This window comes from Ictidomys tridecemlineatus, chromosome X (genome assembly GCF_052094955.1).
Source record: "Ictidomys tridecemlineatus isolate mIctTri1 chromosome X, mIctTri1.hap1, whole genome shotgun sequence".
Lineage (NCBI taxonomy): Eukaryota > Metazoa > Chordata > Mammalia > Rodentia > Sciuridae > Ictidomys > Ictidomys tridecemlineatus.
The window spans coordinates 41,097,326-41,118,249 of NC_135493.1; the positions used below are offsets into that span (position 1 = coordinate 41,097,326).

The 20,924-nt window shown below is 41.6% G+C and overlaps 1 protein-coding gene across 1 annotated transcript; it reads right to left on the minus strand.

Annotated features, from left to right (window-relative positions):
• Nucleotides 1–10,313: 10,313 nt before the first annotated feature.
• Cldn2 (claudin 2) lies at nt 10,314–20,309 on the minus strand. The gene is made up of 2 exons (XM_005323384.5): nt 20,179–20,309; nt 10,314–13,158 (listed from the first exon to the last, which is right to left on the minus strand). The coding sequence occupies exon 2, from the start codon at nt 12,974–12,976 to the stop codon at nt 12,284–12,286; it is 693 nt and encodes a 230-aa protein (XP_005323441.1). The 5' UTR covers nt 12,977–13,158; nt 20,179–20,309; the 3' UTR covers nt 10,314–12,283.
• Between the last annotated feature and the right edge of the window lie 615 nt (nt 20,310–20,924).

Genomic DNA, 20,924 nt, shown 5'->3' on the forward strand with positions numbered 1-20,924 from the left:
ATATGTAATATTCCATTTATTATTTAGGTTAAATTTAGCATTACCTCTGGAAGAACAGCACGCATGAACAAAGACACAGAAAATTCAGAATGGGAAAATTGTTTTAGGTAGGAGTGGTAGGTTAATGTAAAGGGAACTGAGATTAAATCAAGACCCATCTACCTACCCACTTTCCCATCTACTATGATATTTGCTTTTTAATTAGGAATATTAAAAAAACAAATCTTCAACATTCATCAATTTTAAATGTATATCACCAACTTGAAGATTTTCAGTTATAGGGAGAAGTATTTTACAGTAGGGAGATCTATCTGATGTCTCTCAGAATATACCTATATATCCTTCAGGGTATCCTGAGTGAGGGATAGACCTCATAGTATTAGAAATAGTAAAGCTTATACTCATGTAAATTGAAATGTTTTATTCATTCATTGCTTTATTATATTTATATAGTGCATACTCTCCAAAGAGTTCCAGGTGCTCATCAAAAGACATTGAACAAAGAACATATAAAAACATCAAGGAATAGGGTTGTGGCTCAGTGGTAGAGTGCTTGCCTAGCATGCATGAAGCCCTGGGTTTGATCCCCAGCATCAAAAAATATATATCAACAGTGAAAAATAGGAAGTATAGAAATATAAAAGCAAGGTAGGCTCAAGCAGTGGCAAAAAGGATTAGCTAGACAAAATGCTTTGGATACTCATTCTGTTTCTCTTCTGCAGAGTTACTTCAGAAGACTTTTACAAACATATTTTACCTCATTTGAAAGGAAGCCCATTGTAGATAGTCCTGTGAGATTGCAGGAGAAAGGAGGAGGCCAGAACCAGGCTTCACCATTAGAACATGTACTTAAAGATATCCCTGGCCACTGCCACATCACCTCACCTCACCTCACCTTAGCTTGCCACATGATTAGTTTTTATGTTGGATATTTGGATCATGATAGTCAAGGTCTCATTTTATCTAAGTGTAAATATTACTGAGGGATAGGGAGCATATTATGCCATTTTTTCAGTGATATTTGCTTGTCATTTGGGGGCTGAGAGGGCATAAGACTTTGTACAGTTATGAATAATATGAATGGGAATCTGGTAGAAGGAAAAGTTCAGATTGTTGAAGGTTCAGACTTTGTGTTCATTGGACAAGTGAGGGGCAGAGTAGGAAGGAGGACCGGCAATTGAACTTTAAAAGGAAAATGATGGAAAATTTAACTCATCTTTACTAATACTTGCTTTCAGTTTACTCCCTGGCCCATTCCCTGAAAGCCCATGGTCTTGACCCCACCACTTGTTTTTTTTTTCCTGGCAACAGTTATCTGTGTGAGTCCATTCACTTCAATAATATGAAGTGTTATCTGTTTACTATGAAACCATACCAGTATGAGTTCTAAATACCACCATGGAGAAATTAGAACTTGTTTTACAACCTTACTCTAGAGTCCGTTATCTAGTGTGGAAGCAAAGACATTGAAAAGGTTAGGTTAACATGATCATAATCTTACTTTCAAATATCTCTCACATTTGCCTTTGAACTTTCCATTTCCAAGTTAACATTTAGGCCTTTATTATCTCATGCCTTGATAATTTAAATAGATTCTTAATTGGCCTACCTTGCTTCCTGTTCTCACTTAGTCCACCCTATTCAATATATTAAATGGCTTTTAACAATTTTATCATGTCATGCCTCTGTTCAAAGATTTGCTAGTGCTGACAGTTGCCCACTGAATGCAATACCAATTCCTTAGCATGGTGCTCAAAACCATTTGTGACCTGGCTTCAACCACTCTCTCTAGACTTATTTTCCAACATTCCGGACACACAATATATTCCATCCAAACTGAACTCTTTCAGTTTCTAAACATGCCTTAAGATTCTCTCCTTTTCTACCTTTGCTATTCCATTCCCTTTTACCTAGAGTGTTCTTCCTCATCATCTTTATTTTGGCTCAAATGCCATTTTTTTTTCTAAAAATTTCTTTGATTAACCAAGTTAGACATGACATTTCCCTTTGAGTATTTAAGTTTTATGTCACTTATTAGGCTCTTACCACAAATTTCCTTGTCTAGTCTTCATATTAGATAGCTCTAGATTCGAATATTAAACTGCCTATTTGACATTTACACTTACATATCTCATAGATACTTCAAATAAAACATGTTAAAAATGAACAGTGATATACCCCAGGACTGTTCTTTCCTCCACAGTTTTCCTTGTCTTAGAAAATGGCACCTCCTCCCACCCAGTTGCTTAAACTGGAAAACTGGAAGTCATCCTTAGTTTTCTTCTTCTCTCATCCTCTACATCCAGTCTGTCAAGTCTGTCAGTTCTATTCCAAAGTATATAGTGACTATTCATTTTATCATAGCTAACTTAGTCCATCTCCAATGGATTATAACAGCTCATAACAGGAGTTTTTATGTCCACTCTTATTCCCACAATTGTATTTTCACTAGAGATGTGATTTTTAAAATTGCAAATTAAATCTTATGACTTCTCTGTTTAAAGCCATTAAACAACTTCTCATTGCACTTAGAATAAAATCCAAACCCCTTACAACATCCTTTAAGACCACTGTCTACTTCTTTTACTTTGTTTCATGAATCCTTTTATCCTACACCACTTTTACCCTGGCTCACTGTGGTCTTTCCACTGAAGCATGTCAAGCTCTTTCATACCTCAGAGCTTGTACCTTTACTGTTCCATCTCCTGAGACATGTTTTACCCCTACTGTTCCTTCTAGAATGCTTGTATCTCCATTCATGGCAAGGCTATCTATTCCTTATCCTTCGGGTCTTGATATGTCACTTCCTCAGACAGGTCTTTCTTTTTCTCTATTATTCTCTCATTTTTTCCTGTTTTTTCCCCAAACTCATATCAATCATCGCTCGCAATTTATAATTATATATCTGGTCACATACCTTGATTCAACAAATATTTATTGAGTACCTACTGTGTGCTGCAGTGGTGAACACAACACATATGATCCCTGTATGACTCCCTCAATGATAAGTTGCATGGTGGGCAGGGCTATGCCTGTTTTTGTCAACCACTGTATTCTACTTCTTATCTTAGTACCTGGGATATAGTAATCAATAAATGATTGCTAACAAATGAGTTTTTGATTGGAACTGTGTTTTGTTCATATCTCCCTGTCCCCTAAGGATTTAAAACAGTGTCCCATTCATAGACAGGGTTGGATAAATACAGCATGAGTGAGGTAGATAACAATCCTGGGCAATAAACTCTGAAAGACTGAGACAATGCATTGCTCAGGTTATTGGGGGTGGGTAGTGATCAGAGTGGCCTAGTGTTTCTCTTTAGCTAATCTATGACGTGAATAATTAGAAAGGCTGCCAAAGGAGGAAAGGAATATGGGTGTTCTTTACTACAAACATTCTGAATATTATCTAAAAGACTTCTCTATCGGGCAAATTTTAAATGCTAAGGACTATAGAATAAACCCTGGAGAAGGCTATAGAGACCAGATCTTGAGACTAAGAACCAAAAGGAGGAGAAAAAAAATCTGAGGCTTCAGTATTTTCAAGACTTGTCTTAGTTTATTTCAAGTGAAGAAAGAAGAGCTATACAAAAGCAAAGAACAAACAGAAGAGGTCTCAAGGAAACAAGTTCCAGGGACATGTTAAGAGGTCAGTATATATTGGTTGGATGAAAGGGACCTAGACCAGAGACTTTGTGGCACAAGGAGGCAGCAAGATTTGCTGCCCATGGTCAGTAATTGTAAATTATCTGGGCTAACAATTTAGAGGCTGAGGCTTAATTGGCAGGTTCTTAGTCCCAAGGGCAATCTCAAGACAAAATGTCTTTCAGGATTCCATACTATGAATTAAAACCCCTTTCTGTAATACTCTATTAGGAGTGAAGCATGGAGGTCTGCTCAGGAATGCTGGATATGAGCTCAGGCTAAGCCAAAAGTGATTGCCTCAAAAAACGACTTATGTTTCATGACAAAGGACATCCCTAAATCATGATTTATATTAGGCTGACAGGATATTTGAAAACCATACATTCTGAATCAAAAGTGAGAGCACATGCTTGGATAATAAACAAAGTAATTGAAAGAAGAACTGAGATAGTCTTAGGCATAGGAAAACTTCAGTCATTAAGTAAGACATAAATATTATTCATTTTCTTTTTCAGTGCCAGAGATTGAACAGGCCTTGTAAATGCTAAATACATGTAGTACCACTGAGATATGCCTCCAGCCCCATTTTTTTTTTTTTTTGGCACTGGTGATTGAACCCAAGGGTGCATTGCCACCAAGCTACATCCCTACCATCTTTTATTTTTTATTTTGAGAAAGGGTCTCACTAAGTTGCTCAGGGCCTCACTAAGTTGCTGAGACTGGCCTTGAATTTGCAATCCTCCTGTATCAGCCTCCTGAGTCACTGGGATTACAGGCATACACCACTGTGCCTGACCCCAACCCCATTTTCTAATGGAAAATAAAATCTGCAGATGAAATTTGTTTTGTTCCTTGCCTCCATCCATATACCCAAAGTTTTTATGTGAATCACCAGAAATTCCCAAACTACTTGTAGATAAAATAGGACATATTTTGGATGCTTTCTACATCCCAAATGCCTTCCATACATCTGCCCATTGTGTTCTTGGGGGCAGACAAGATAACTTTAGGCAGGAACTGAGGAAAGTGTTCTCTAAAGGTTTGGTCTTCAAGATGGACCCAGAAAATCCAGAAGAATTGGGAAGGTAGTGGTGTTGGGTGAGGGTTTCCCAGTTATCCCCATAAAGGATAAGAAAAGTATAAACAAAGTCACAAGATGACAGATAAACACAGGGAGCACTCATAAGTAGTTGAGAAAGAGTGAATTATCCAATTTAGAGGATAAGTAACGGAATGAACCAAGGACTTGGCAATGCTGGCAAGAGGTAGGGTATGCTGAATCTGCCTAACAATGGATGTTTTGGAGGCTAAAAATTAAGAAAGTGACTGTTGGAATCTCTCCAGTTGTCCTTAAGTTTAGAAAATTAACCCCACTCTGCAGTTCCTTTGAACTGAAGTTTTCTCTAGCTCTGGGGTATGGTGAATCATGATTCAGTTCCACCCCAGATTCTTAATAGATTTTGATGAGGGTAAAAGAGCCATCACAGGCTGTTTTCCCTCCAACTTCTCAAGTCTGCTTTTCCCCCTGGCTTCTGTTAATAGAATCTTAACAGTAGAAGCCTATCCAAGGTCTTTAGGGTATTCAGACTTCAGAGAAGAATCTTGAGACATTTTGGCCTGGGAAAGACTTTCCATACTAAATGTAGATTCAGAACCATGGTAAAAAATACACTTTACCATCTGCCCCCACATCCAAGATAAACACAATTTGATATGATTGGTACTATCCCCTTTAGGTTCCCAGTATGCTTAGATAAAAACAGTTAACCATTTCCCATTACCATATCAAGAGGCAGGTATTATTCCTATTTTACAGATGAGGAAAACTGAAGTGTAGAGAATTGAAGTAGCTTTCCCATAGTGTTAAGGTAAAATCCAGGTTTGTCTGATTCCAGAGTCCAAGCTCTTTGCCAATTACACCATACAATGAGTCTCGTATTCTTTTTGATAGGAAAATGCTAAAGCCAGCCCACACTGATAGGAATTTCCAAGGAAGAGCATTCCATAATCCCACACAATGTTTAACTGCCCTCATGATCAGGAAATTGTTCACTTATGTAACGAATATCCCTCCAAACAACGTGGAAATTCATTTCCTCTTGACTGGGTTTTTCACTCTGGGCCGTTGCTTGGCAGCTTTCCTGATATCAAAACAGTCATCAAGATCCTATTCTTACACTCCAGGAGGTCTTGGACTTGTTGGCCTCTGCCCGTGGGTGTTCTCACTGGCTCCTTTGAACCCCCCTCCCCAGACAGTGCTGAGTTGGGCAAGTCTCTTGGGGAGTGAGAAAGTGACACTTGAAAACATATTGGTTTATTATTACACACAGAGGAGTAAAATTAACCATGAGATGCCTCTGGAATTGCAAATAGGAGGATGTCACCGTCTTCTCATCCTGTCTGCCTTTTTCTTGATTTTTACTTCCCCATCTTTGAAACTGTTGAATTATTTAGTTGAAGGATGCATAAGTAACTTAGAAAAATCCCCTCCTTCTCCAAATTCCAGTGTGTGTTGTAGCTGAATTGCTGTTCTAGTTTTTAAACTCACTAGACTCATCTTTTCTGATTTCTTTTAAGGCTAAAATGATAAACTAATATAAATTCAGGTATGTGGCTGAATGTTTTTCTTTTCCCAGTAAATACACTTGAGTTTTAAACTGAGTCCTTTAGTGCTTTTAAACCAAGGAAGTCTTCACAGTATCATCCCATGTGGGGGATACAGATCAATTCTCTTGCATCCCACTGGGTAGTTCCAGAATAAACAGGCTTAGAGGAAGCTGCAATGAGCACCTTCTCTTGTTCTTTTTGTGTGACTAGCCTTTCTCCCAAACAACCACCAAAAAGTCTGGAAAAAGCCTGAAAGTGCTATTGGACAACAGGAGCTACCACTGAAATGCTGGATTGCCTACCATATTACCAGTACTCATCTGACATCTAATTTCACATCACATCATACTCCTTATTATCTTTTTTAAAGCATGTGAGTATTCTCAGTGTTATCTCCACACAGTCATGAGTGTTTGCAAACTGAAAGTTTTCAAAGCCCTCCTAGGACATGACTTGTGAAATGGGTGTCTTTCTGGAGGAATGAGACTTAAGGAATGACAAGAAATCAGTAGCTTTCTCCTAAAAGGGACCTTATGATGTGCCCTTACATGTTGGCCTCCAGTTTTGTCAAGCCCTAAGACACTGTTGCTTGTCTTCTGGAGCAATGAAGTCTATGGAATAGAATTATAGGTGAGAGTTAGCTAGGAATTCCTAAGTATAATTCCCAGGAAAGTGGTGGGTTGTGGGTAGGAGGTGGGTGGTCGGATTACAGTCTCTATATCACTGTACCTGATAACAGCTTGTTAATCTTTTATCACTGATTATATCACATACAGTGAGCCTCAACATAGGGAAGAAGAGAGTGATAACTGCTGGATTTCCTGTTTGTGGTTCCTTTCACTGTTGAGATAACAGAATGTCTCATCAAAGCCAGTAGCCACTTAGGCAGGGAGATCAGGCTGGGCCAAGGCCAGGCTTCAGCCACCTGAGGAGGAGCACATGTACTTCCCAGCCTGGGGCCTCTGTGTCCTGGAGTGGGCAGCTACAGGCATGAAAGACTCCCCTGTGCATAGGCCCAGGGCTGAGTGGGAGGGAACATTTGACCCTGTTAGACCTCGTTAGCCTGCCTTTAGCACTGAGCCCCTACTCTCTCCTCTCCTCCTTCTCCTATACCCATGTTTCTCCTCTGGTTCAGAGCCAAAAGGCCCCAAGCTACTTGGTTGGGCACTGCTTCTGCTGCTCCACCAATTTTCACATAACTTCCCAAGGAAAGGATATGAGGAAGGTGAAGCTGAGCCTCAGAATCACTCCCTTTCTTAAAGTCCTTTAGGGGTCTTATAACTCCCAAAGGGCAATTAATAGCTTATTTGTGTGATATATCCCTGTTAGCTCCTTAGCACTCCTATTCACCCTATTTGTCAATTTCCCATAGTTCTTCAGCTGCAGGAAGCAGTTTCTTCTAATCAGCCTTCCCCACAAAGTTCAATAATGCCAGGCACTCATTTCATATGGATTGGAATTTAAGGAAACATGCGTAAATATTTTTCTTAGCCCCTGACATCTCTATTTTGAATCACTTTGTTCCTATCTCTCCTAAGAGCATCTATATCCAGCCTTGTAGGACCGGGGATGTAACTCAGTGGTACAACACTTGCCTAGCAAGCTTGAGGCCCTGGGTTCAATCTCCAACACCACAAAATACATACATACATACACACACACACATACACACACACACACACACACACACACACCAACAAAAATCAGATTGGTATGTTAATTCTGCCTTTAGTAGTCAGATGTGCATGACTTTTCTCCCCTAGATCAGCTGTCAAATCATCTAAGGCAGATTTTTTTTTACCATATTATGTATTGGTGCACTATAATTATACATAATGGTGAGATTTTTGTTATATGTTTGTACATGTATACAAGGCAGAATTTACATCGTTTATCACCCTCACAGCTCTTAGCACATTGCCTAACACAAAGGAAGAGCTCAGTTTGTGTGGGCTGGCTGACTGTCTGGCTAAAGGGCTGACTGAGTGGCTATTTGGCTGGCCGAAGGTCTCTCAAAAAGTTGGAGCTTGCTTTTCCGCTAGGAATCCAGTTTCAGTCTCCCCAGCTCCATTAATGATCACGTAGCCATGGGTCACTAGGGCCCCAAGGGAGAGAAAAAATGAGTCACACTATTATCAGAGGAATGGAAGTCAGAAACATCTGTCCTTGTGCAAGGGTTGAGCCATGAGGTAGGGGAATAAACACAATGACCTTCACTATCCCTCTAGGTCTATGGTTTATCTAAATTACTTTATAATGGAAGGTAATGGTGTTAGCTGATAGCTGGTCAACTTGGGCCCAGACTTGGGAAGATTTCTAGGAAACTATTTAAAGCAAGGCTTTTCTTATTCAACCAGCCAAGGGGATCAGTGGCTCTGTCAGGTCTGCCTTGGTTTTTCTAGTTGATGATGAAATTCTATTTTCTTCTATTGAAATTTCCCAGATTAAGAAAGGTCACAGGAATCCCCAGTCCAACCCCACACTAAGACAAAGGGAAGCTCTATGTCCTTTTTCCCTCACAAACCCTTCTATTCCAGAAGTGACAGGTTCAGGGAATCTGCAAGAATTTGAAGAGCAAAAGGCTCTCAAACACCTTCTGAGACTGGAATCTCAGATCGTAATGCCATGGAAGGAGTTTCCAAGCTTATATACAGATGAGGGCACTAACACCATTCTGTAGCTTGAGGGATTTTATTCACTCTCTAGACCTCCATTTTGTCTCCTGTGAGAGATCTACTTTGCTGAGGTATTTGAAGGATGCAGTGAAGTTGGTAGCTCTGAAGGTGCTTTGGTTGCCAGTGAAGGGTCATTAGAGCCCCTTACCAGACTGCTGCCCACACAGCTCAGCAGAGTCAATAAGGCAACCCCTTTTTTCAACCTCTTATGAACCCTAATCATGTACTTTGGAATTCCTGGTACCAGACCAAAAACATGACTTCTTAAGCTTTTCTTCAAAGATCTCTCCCTCTCCCCGTATTCCCACCTGCTGCCATTCCCTCTAAATAGGCTTGAATGTTGTGGTTCTAGCCTTTGCAACAAAAAGGCCCACTTAAGAAGTGCAAGGGTAGTGCCATAATAGGCTCCTATGAGCTGATGACCCCTAGGTTCAGGGCCTAGTTAAGCTAAATCTCAAGAGCCCCATTATTATCAATGTTGTCCTAGTTAACAACACCCTTATGAATTAGGCTTGGTTAATTCCCAAAGAGGCTGAATGGCCTCCTAGATTCCCATACTTCCCATATTTAGGGTAATTGGAACTGAGATGCTGTGTCTTATTGAAACATAAATCTGGCATTTCCTTGGTGGGACAATTAGTTGAGCCCAGCTTGGCCAGTTGGCCAGCATGGCAGGAGGGGAATTTCCATACCTGATGAAGTCTTGCTTTTCAAGATCACCCTCATGGGAGACATACCCCCATTGTTACCTTGCTAGCTTTAAGTTATTTTCTTCAGGCTCCTTGGAGACAGTTGTTAGGCTCTTTCTATTGGCTCTGAATACTGTTGGATCAGCAGGGTCTTATTTTGGGAATTAGGAGACTGGGGCACAACACTAGCTGTGTGGACCTGGAAAAAAATTTATTCCTGTGTCGGCCTTATTTTTCCCCTCTGCCAAATGGAGATTGTGAGATCTATTTCATCCTCTTCATAATGGTGGTTAAAAGAATGAAAGAAAGGGGCTGGGGTTATGGCTCATTGGTAGAGTGCGTGCCTCACATGTGTGACACACTGAGTTCGATTCTCAGCACTGCATATAAATAAATGAATAAGATAAAAGTCCATCAAAAACTAAATAAATATTTTTAAAAGAATGAAAGGAATAAGCACATAGCCATTTAGTAGATAACTTAAATGAAATAACTGTTCCAAAAAGGCAGCAGCTCTGGCCAAGATGGTTAGTTTCCTTGGTGAGGGGCATTGTCATGTTTTCTAATTATTTCCAGTAAAAATATGGAATTTTCTATCTAACCTCAGGGACAAAGTCCAGCTTCCACCCTCCCGACCCCTTGCCCCAATTTCTTCTAGTCACATGTACCCAGTTTGGATCCCTTTTAATCAATAAAACAGTTACTCAATCAAAAAGTGTTTATTGATCACCTATTGTGTGCCCAGCACTGTTACACATAGTCTGGGGTGTACAAAGAGGTCTAAGATATAGCTACAAGTGTTTACAATGTGCTTTTGAGATCAGATACACACACACATAAACACACAAACACACACACACACACACACACACACGAAACTAACAACCAGAAATTGTGAATGATGAGCATCAAGAAGCAATTTGTACATTGGGGGTTGAAGGAAGGAGGGGAAAGAGAGGGATGGAGTGGTCAGAGAAGGCTCAATGAAAGAGGTGGTGCTGAGCAAGTTCTCCAAGCATGGGGAGGACTTGGCTATCAGAAGAGGACTTCCAGGTCAGTGAACAACTTGAACATAGTAAGAAGGTGGAAACATGAAAGCATGTTACAGACCATTAATGGGCTCCTTTTGCTGGCACTGAGATTTGGGGAGGTGTACTGGATTTCTTCCAAAGGTGGTCAAAGCAAACTGGTGAGGAAAAATGTCTCCAGTTTATGACCCCCCACCAACTCCAACTCCAGGAGAATTGGAGCATTCTCAGAAGCTTGGATGTGGAACTGTCTGCCTGGGAACCATTTTCTACACTTGTGCCTCAACTGCAATCCCAGTTCTCATTCAGATCATGGTCACAACACATTGGGCATGTATGTTTCACACTGCAGCATTTGAATTCCTTTGGGATTATCTTCTGATGGATGGTGAGGAGGATAGGAAGGGTGACAAAGGACCCACCTGGTGTTGGGTTCTTTCAGAGGCTCTATAGTGTTCTGTGAGCAGACCCCATGCAGGGGGCTGGTCTCAGCCCTTTGGGCTGATTTTCCGTTAGGTCTGAAGACTTTCTGGGAGGCTGCCTCTTTTTGGCACAGTAGAAATACCCAGTAGAGTTACCACACATGTCCAACCAATTTCTTAGATACTAAAATTCTTATTCTTTTTTGGCCAGGGTCAAGAAGTAGTGTCTTGCTCAGTCTCCCACAGCTTTCCTGTTGTCATCTCCCAGCCAAGGACCAGTTCTTGAAAAACTGGTTTATTGTTCCTCAGGAAACCATTGTCTATGGCCCTTAGCCTTGTGGTTTAGACAGGAAGCCAGGTCAGGTGCCCCAGAGGGAGGCAGAGTCTTTGGTGAAAGTTGAAACTGCAGTTTCTGAAGCAGTTCCTCAGTGGAGTCAGTTAGCAGCTGCCTTGAACTTTCCACCATATCTTTTTTCCTTGTCCTTCCCTCTAGCTATGGGCTTGATCCTTAACACACATATGTGAAGGAATTCTGGGAAGTGCCCTGGGAAAATGGTTCTGGCTTTTGGTTCCAGGCTGCTTTTCTTTCCTCCCATCCTGCACCCAGTTGCTTTCCATTCCCTAGACACCATAGGATGACCTTCTTTCAGTTCATGCACAAACCAGCCTGGACACTCTGGAGTCATAACAAGAGTGGGTTGGAGGCTCCAGGGCTCATTGCTGACCAATCAGTTTCTTTGGAAGGTGGTTTGAGAAGGAGGTTAGAGCGATGCCCATGTAAGCCACCATTCCTTCTTCTCTCTATCCCCCAGCAATGAGCTAAAAGCCAGCCAGAGAGACATCTTTGATCACAGAGAGGGTCAGTCAGTGGGATGTGATTAGTAGGTTTGGGGATAGATTTCCACATAAACCAAAATGTAGGAAGGAGCCTCTGGGGCCTGGTCAAAGATAGGGAGTGGGATTTGGAGTTTGAGGTTGAGGACTTGGGGTGGGGGAAAAGGTGAAGGATATAGGCTGGCTTGGCGAGTATACTTGGCAATTCAACCTGCATGCTGCCATACCAGCTCCCATGTCTGCCTTTTGCTCCATCCAATAGCCAAAGTCAGTCTATCCTCAGCAGCACCTTCTCACATGATCCAGTGGCAATGTCCCTCTCCTGTGCCCCTGGGGGCACTGTCCCCTGGTTTCACAGACCCAGCCACCCCCTGGCCCCAGGTTCTTCAGACATACCCTGTCAGGCTGTAGGAGTTGAACTCACTCTTGGCTTTGGGCGGTTGATTAGGCCTTGGAGAGCTCCTTGTGGCAAGAGGCTGGGCCTGGTAGCCATCATAGTAGTTGGCATGATTTCCCTGGGATGAGCAGGAAAAGCAGAGGATGATTCCAGCTATCAGGGAGAACAGGGAGGAAATAATGCCCAAGTAAAGAGCCTCTCCAATCTCAAATTTCATGCTGTCAGGCACCAGTGGTGAGTAGAAGTCCCGCAGGATCCCATGAAGATTCCAGGCAACAGGGATGAAGCCCAGGAGGCCTCCAAGAATGAAGAAGACTCCACCCACTACTGCCACTCTGTCTTTAGCTCGGGATTCCTGGCAGAAGACTGTGCATCTCATGCCCACCACAGAGATAATGCAGGCCAGTGAAGAGATTGCACTAGATGTCACCATCATGGCCTGGGCAGCCTGGATGTCAGCGGGCAGGCCTAGAAGAGTGCTGTAGATGTCACACTGGGTAATGCCTGTGCTGTGTGTGGCACACTCCATCCAGAGACCCTTGGAGAAGCCGACTGCTGTCACAATGCTGGCACCAACATAAGAACTTGTTCGCCAGCTAGGAAGCAGCATGGCAATCAATGTGCCCAGCAGCCCCAGAAGGCCTAGGACGTAGCCCACAAGTTGGACGCTAAGAGAGGGCATGGCAGACCTCTCTGCAGAAATGTCTTCAGGGCCTATTCCTTCGTCTTCTGGATGCAGAACTCGATCCTTGAATCCTGGCCTCTAATCCTTCATTTCAAGGTGTCTCTCTCAGGCTGACTTCTCTCCTCCTTACAAGTGTCTGTGGGCGGCCACAAGCAGGCTCAAGAAGGCATCTAGAAAACCTAAAAAAAATCCATAAACCAGATTAAATATTGACCAGAAGCTTATGAGAAACCAGAAAATGCTGAATGCCTTTTGACCTTTGTTATCTTTAGAAATAACACATGAGAAAGGAAAAAAAAAAAAACTTTGAAACTGGAGCCAAAATGTCATCACCTCCTGCGTAGGCACATGCCTTAGGTTGGCAGTTGGACAAAGGCAGGGGCCAGACAGGTGGCTATTTCCGAGAAGGTAGTAATGGCAGTGGCGGTTATGGTGGTTGCATTAACTCCACTGCTAGTCTCCAAGGACTGCTGTTTAATGCATTGCCAAGCAACAGTGCCAAAGGGCCCCACAATTGCAGACTGAGGCCAAATTCCAGGGGACTGGATCAGGACGAAGAGGTCCTAGAAATGTAGCCTTGGACTCCAGCTTGTTAGAGGTTTCTTGAATCTCTAAAGACTTAGAGAGTAGTGGCCTGAATCATCCTGCCCACAGCAAAAATCTACTCCAGGGCAGATTGGGACAGGAAACAGAGCTGTTGCCTATACTCTGAGAGTTCAGGTATTCCCAGCTTTTCCCAAAGTCCTCTCTGTGAGGCTGGCCTTAAGCTCCTGCAAGTATAATACACCAGATATATCCTGTCTGTTCTCCTATTAGATGCCCCCATCATCAGTCTCTCAGATGATGTGGGAGGACTCTAGAGAAAGATTGTTCCAGATCCTAGGTGGATCCCTAAAGTTCCCTGAACTATCTGTTAGGGGCTATAGGATAGAGGAAAGGGAAGCTGCTTTGAAATAGAGGGCTTTATAAGAGGCAGACATCTGAACCAATCCTTTGGACCCCCAGAGCTGCACAGGATTTTGCAGTGTTCAGGGAGTCTCCACTCTTTCCAAGGTTCAGGACACTAAGGATGAAGGGTACATCCTTTTCTATCCTCTACAAGACCCTTCAGTGCACTAATTCTTCAACTCACTACAATCTGGCTGTTCCATTTTAGCCTTCTTCAAATTTTCTCCTTCCATACTCATTTCTTAAGTGTATTTCTGCGAAGTTCATTCTTTTCTCAGTCAACATTCTACCACTAAGCAAACACATCTACCCCTATGACAATCTATTACCTATCCATTGGGACTCCCAAATCTGATTTTCTAATACAGACACTCTTGACCTGCAAAACTAGCAGAGGAATTCTCTATTCAAAATTTCCACAGGAGAATTTCATAGGCACCTCAAATCTGGCATGTCCAAAAGAAAACGCATTACTTCCCCTGTTGCATGTTTCTTCAAACAGTTATCTGGATCTCCTGTGGTCATTGAATAATACCTCTGTCCATCTCCTTATACCAGAACAAAATCCTAGAAGTGATCCTTAATACCTTTCTTATTCTTATCCTCTGCATCTAATAGTTACTATGTCCACCAATTCTATCTCTTGAATCCATGACTCCCCCACCACCTTTATTTTCATTTTCACTGCTACTTCCTAGTATAGGGTTTCATCATTCTATCTCACCTGGAAGCAACAGCTTCCTAACTGGTCTTACTTACAATCTTGCCTCTTCCAATTCATTCCCCACATTGTTGCCAAGGTGATCTTTCAACACATTAATATGATCAAGTCACTACTCCATATAAGACATTCCAATGGCTCCCTACTGGATAAAAGATGAAGTCCAAAGTTGTTTGTATTCCATGACCTCCCAAACTTCACCTCTTGCCATTACCTTGTTAAATTAAATTTTTCTCAGCTCCTCAATCATGTCAAATGATCTTTAGCTTAAAAGTTTTAGTACAGGCTGTTGTATGTAGAATGTCATGCATTTTCCTTCTCTGTTTAGTACTTTCTCATCCTTTAGGAATTAGCTCAGATGTCTCTTATTCTATGCTTGGTCAAGTACTCCTTCTCTATATTCTTATATTATCCTGTATTTCTTTACTTTAATTATCACCATCCTCATAGCAATAATAATAATACTTTAGTGTTTCTCATGTAATGATTAATAAACATTTTACATGTGTTAGCTTACTTAATCATCACAATCTTTTTGTGGTAGGTACAAATAATACCTACTGAGGAAACCAAAATAAGGATAGTACTTTGCACACTATATTGTAATTTCATATTTAAACTCTTATTCTCTTTGCTAGTCTGCAAGCAACTTGACAGCAGAGACTACATTTGATGTATCTCTATCTCAAATATCTTACACAGTGCTTAACTTAATGCAGATGTTCAAAAATATCTTCTTTTTTAATTTGTTTTAGTTGTTGATAGACCTTTATTTTATTTATTTAGTTATATGTGGTGCTGAGAATCAAATCCATCACCTCATGCATGCTAGGCAAATGCTCTACCACTAAGCTACAAGCCCAGGCCCAAAACTATCTTCTTAATGAAAGAATAAGAGTGGTAAAGAGGTTTGAGGAGGTCCATATGACTATAAAAGACAGATTTTCAAAATGAGTCAATGACATTGAACTATAATGGTTACAAAGTGCTCCCCAATGTTGGGAAAAAAGATTTAGATGAAGGATATCAAAAGAAGAAAGGAGTAAACACAATAGGGGGCGATGGGGAAACGGGCAAAAAACAGTTTCATAATACACATGCACATACACCTATATACATATGCATGAATGTATGTATATGTGCAGACTCATTTGTTGAATATCTTATCTTTTAAATTAAATTATAAACAATTTTAGGGTGAAAAAAAAACTTCTCTTGTGCCTCTGCAGCATTGGCCACATAGTTGATAGTCAATACAATTCATCAGTGTCCAATATGATGTTGCCAGTGTTGATACAAAGCAGTGCAGAACAGGAACCAATAATTCGATGAACTTTGTCACTTTCGGTTGTGACACTGAGCAATTTCTTTCCTGACACTTATTTTCTTGAAGACATTAGTGGTTTTTGTTTTGTTTTGTTTTGTTGTACTGGGGATTGAACCCAGGACCTTGTACTTGCTGGACAAGTACTCTACCACTGAACTATATCCCCAGCACTCTGGCATGGTTATTGTTAACTTGCATTGAGTTGCGTTTATCCCAATCATGATGAGCATAACAGTGAGGCTTTCAGTGCTGCTTGGTGATCCTAATTTTCCCTGGAATGCATTCTACTTCAAATATTTACCACTCTTTTTAAAGCTCCCTGCTCTGCCTTCTCCCCATGAAGCTATTATCTTCTTTCTTGATCAATCTCTTTGCAGTCCAGATCCCTGAGCAAGCCATTTAATACTGATGTCCCTACTTCTTCACCCTCCCAATCACTTCTCAGTTCTCTGCAGTCTGATTTTTTGCCATTAGTCATCCACTGACTATGTTCTCACCAAGGTTATCAATTACTTCCTTGTTCCAACATCCAATGGTTCTGTCTATCATCTTTCCTTCTCCATCTCCTTCATAAAATGCCTTCTCCCTTGTCATCTATAGCAGCATTCCCAGATCTCCCCACCCCTCAAAATGATTCTTCTAGGCATGGTAGTAAATACCTATATCCTGGCTACTGAAGAGGCCAAAGTGGGAGTCTTCCAAGTTTGAGGCCAACCTGGGCAATTTAGTGAGACTCTGTCTCAAAACAAACAAAAAAATAAAAAATAAAAAGGCTGAGGATACAGCTCTGTGGTAAATGACTCCTAGGTTTGATCTGTAGTATGGAGAAGAGGAAGAAAGATTCTCCTATGTCTTCTTCATAAGTTCTTCTTTGTGGCTGGGGATGTACTCAGTGGTAGAACACTTGACTGTCATGCATGAGGGCCTGGGTTCAATCCCAAGTACAACAAAAAACTCCTCTTCCGTTGCCCACTATTTAAATCTAACTATTCCCCTAGATTTCCTATGGTCTGTTTATTCTTCACATTCTCCATGGGTGATCTCATTTACTGTGCCAATGACTAACTACCATATCTCTCTCTCTCTCTCTCTCTCTCTCTCTCTCTCTCTCTCTCTCTCTCTCAGTTGTAGTTTCTGTAGTTACACTATTTATTTTTTATCAGTTGTTGATGGACACAATACCTTTATTTTATTTATTTTATATATTTTTATGTGATGCTGAGGATCAAACCCAGTGCCTCACATGTGCTAGCTAAGCGTTCTACCCACTGAGCTACAACCCCAGCCCTAGATCTCTCTCTTGAGTTCTTTGTGTTGTCAACTGCATTTGGAATGGCCCCACCTGAATGTGTTAACAGTACCTCAGATTCAACTTCTGCAAATCTGAAATCATTTGCCCTTTTCTCTTCATACTCTCAAACTATTCCTCATAGAGTATTTCCTATCTCAGTTCCTATCTCAATGGAGTCATCAGCCATCAAATAATCCAAGCCAGTCACTCTTGTTTCCTCACCTTTCCTTGATATATAATCATTATGAAGTCCTATCAGATCTACTTCCAAATAAATCATGAATCCATTCACTTCTCTCCATCTCTACTACTGAAACCTTAGTTTAGGCCTTGCAACCATCATCTTTTATTCATTTGGAAATCACACAGGTACCTCAAATTGGTCTAATTCCACTCTCAACTGCCCCTGCAATCAATTATCTATCCAGTAGTCAAAGACCTTTCTGAAGTGGAAATGAAATAAGGACTGTCACCTCACCCTTTGTCATGTTTAAAAAAAAAAAAAAAAAAAAAAAAAAAACCTCCAGAAGTCTTTAATTCCATTCAGGATGAAGTTCAGTCTCCTTATTGCAGGAAATCAGAAAACACCTTCATTGTTTGGCCCCTGCTTTTCTTCCCAACCTCATATCTCACCATTAACCTCCAATATCATGGTTTATGCTCCCATGCATGCACATGTGCACACACACACATGAGCCAATCATGCTTGAACACTTATATTTCTCAGAATTTACATTTATTTTGTCTCCAAACCCTTAAGCCTGCTGTTCTACCTTCTACTACTTGTATGGATAGTTGCTAGTCAACCTCCAGGACTCATCCTCTCCTTGAAACTGTCCCTGGGTCCTCTTCCCTTTCCCACCTAGGATGAGTTAAATCCTTTTCCCCCTTCCTTCTATCTACATCTGTGCTTTCAGTCAAAGTTAGTGAACAAACTTGATGATTTGCTGGAGAAGACCTTCTACCTCCCAGAGAAGTAGTTTTCACCTCAGCCTCCCTGAGATGGCACCAGAAGAGCAGCCATGCTTGGGTTTCCCATGAGAATCGACAGCATTTCCCATGAGGAGTGCTTTTCATCAGAGCCAGTCCTGACTCAGGTAAAGTAAAAAAGTATTTGGGGGGAAAAGTAAAGAAAATGTCATCACTGAGGTTTAGAATTTCCAAAGAGTCCATTTGGCATAGCTGGGCAAGAGGAAGAACAAGTCATTAGAGCTTATTCTACAATGGCCCCATGGGGATTCACTTTTTGGTCAGGGTCAGGAAGACAAGGTAGAAAAAATTACAAATGGTTGGGTGGTGATCCAAGCTACAGTCTGCTTTTATTTGTTTGATGAGCAGTAGAAAGTGAGGGCAGATAGGATTTAGATAAAGGCTCTTGACCTGAGTGTCAAAAGATCTAGTTGTTTTTTTTTTTTTTCTCAGTTCTGCCTGAAACCTGTCCAGGAAGTTCCCTATCTTCTCTAGGCCCTATTTGCTCATCTCTAAGGTTTTGCATCTCAAATAAGGTAATGGGGACAGGGAGTCCTAACAAATACAAAAGACTGAAGAGCTGCTATTAGAAGCAAGTACCTTTAAAAGATACCTCCCTTTGAGCGATCCTCCTAGAGGCCAAGCACCATCTACTCTGGAGGTACAGAGAAATCTAGGCCCTGCCAGCAGAATTTGTCCTCTGGGCTGGAGGCCAACATGCTCCATGGCCCAAGGGCTGTGGAAGAAAGTTTCACTTAGGATCCTTACCTAATCTTCCTTAGGGGAGGGATTGGAACTGCAGGAGAGGATTAGGAGGGTCAAGACTGACAGCAGCTCCTGACTTAACCCTTTCTCACCTGGGTACTTGCCCTGATATTTTTCCCATCTTTTGCTCCAAGCATCTAGTGCACAGTACTCCTCTTTTTAAGGTGCTTTCAAAAGACTGAGTGTGACATGGTGTCCTTGGGCTTAAGATATGATCCGAAGCAGCCTTTGGTATCTGATAGAAGCTACCACTGCCTTCATCTGTAAATCAGCCTCACTTTTCTATCCATTAATCACACAGCCCCTCAGAGGAATTGCAGACACTTGCTCCCTCTTCTGCACCTCACTTCTAGCTTCCAATGGCTCTAGTAGGTGTTCAAGCCATTCCTTAAGGCCATATTTTGGGAAAGTTTGTCCTTGGATCAGTTAATCTTCCCTTCTGCATCAGTTGATTGATGACAGTTCAGGAAGGAACTGCAAACAGATTGAGAAACTTTCTAATTGCTTTAAAAATAAGTTCAGTTTTGTCCTTATTATTGAAGCAAAGTGTGCTGGAAAACACAGAAAGGCAGAATTTAGAAAACAAAAACTACCTAAAATCCCCTAACTAGAAGTGCTGTGAATGTTTTGGCTACAACTTCATTTTAATGGAAGATACTTGAAAAGAATAATGCTTCATTCTAAATAAGGAATTTCTAATGGTAGACATGCAGACCACTAGGAGAGTTATTTAAGGGCTTAAGGGGAAGGCTTTATGACTTCTCTCAGGAATCTACCTTCTGCTGCCTCCCTGAGCCTTTATGCTAAGGAGGACTCCTGAAATTCCAGCCCTCCTCAGCACCCCCACAAATAGGCAGAGAGGTTAAACGCAGCTCCTCTCCTCTTGTATTTACCATGCTCCTTTTATCCCCAAAGCTCCAGTTAGAAATTATCTGATTTGAAGGGTTCTTCTTCTGGTTCTGTACCGTTAAAGACTGGAACCTTTGAGACATCTTTGAAGAAAAAAAAAACACCAACCCAAGTACCAGAGGAATTTTTCCTCCCATATCCTTCATTCAGAAAGTCAAGGTATCCCAGCCTGACTCTACCAGGAGCTAAACTAACAACAACCAGGAAGGAAAAACACGCACTTAGGTGATTAGCAAAGGCAGTGACTAAATCAGGATTGAGATACTTACAGAACAATTCTTTTGTAGAGCCACAGAGGAGGAGATACCCCAGGAGAGGAAGGAAGGGGTCCTGAGAAAGGGGAACAAGGTCCAAGGGGCCACAGGCTGAGGTGATAAAGGATTTCTAATTGTTAACCACAGCTTTGCAAAATCCATCTGCAAATCTGAGCCTTATTACAGATGAGAATTAAACCCCTGGAGACTGGGAAGGATTGAGGTACTTAAAAAAAAAAAAAAGGTTTGGTGGGTTTTGTGTTTTTTCTGTCAAAAACTCCAGCTGGGCCTTTGTGTGGTGACCTCTGTGAGCCCAGAAGAAACCTTGTGGGGAGGGGGGTTTGGCCCAAGGAAGAATTTAGAACATTCCAGCTTTGGGGGGAGAAAAGGGGGCTCTGTTGCCCATTAGGTGTCCCTGGCTAGCAGCCCTGAGGCCCAGCAGGAAGTAAGCCTCATAAACACAGCCCTGGAGAGCTAGTGCCCAAGCAGCCCTGCACTGTGGCCCTGTGTTGCCTATAGCTCCACGGATTCTTCTACCCATTTTGGTTCTTCAGCAAGCCCCCAGCTCTACTCTACCCCTAAGGTTGACCCCAAGGCTCATGGTCAAACATGTGCTGTAGATTCAGTCTCTGCAAGTTTAAAGAGCAGGACCTACCAAGTGAGGACTGAGGTGGCTATCATAATGGCAGGCTTACCATTTTTCACCACTCACACCAATACCATACACTATGCTATTTAAGCTACTCCAAAGTTCTGCGTAG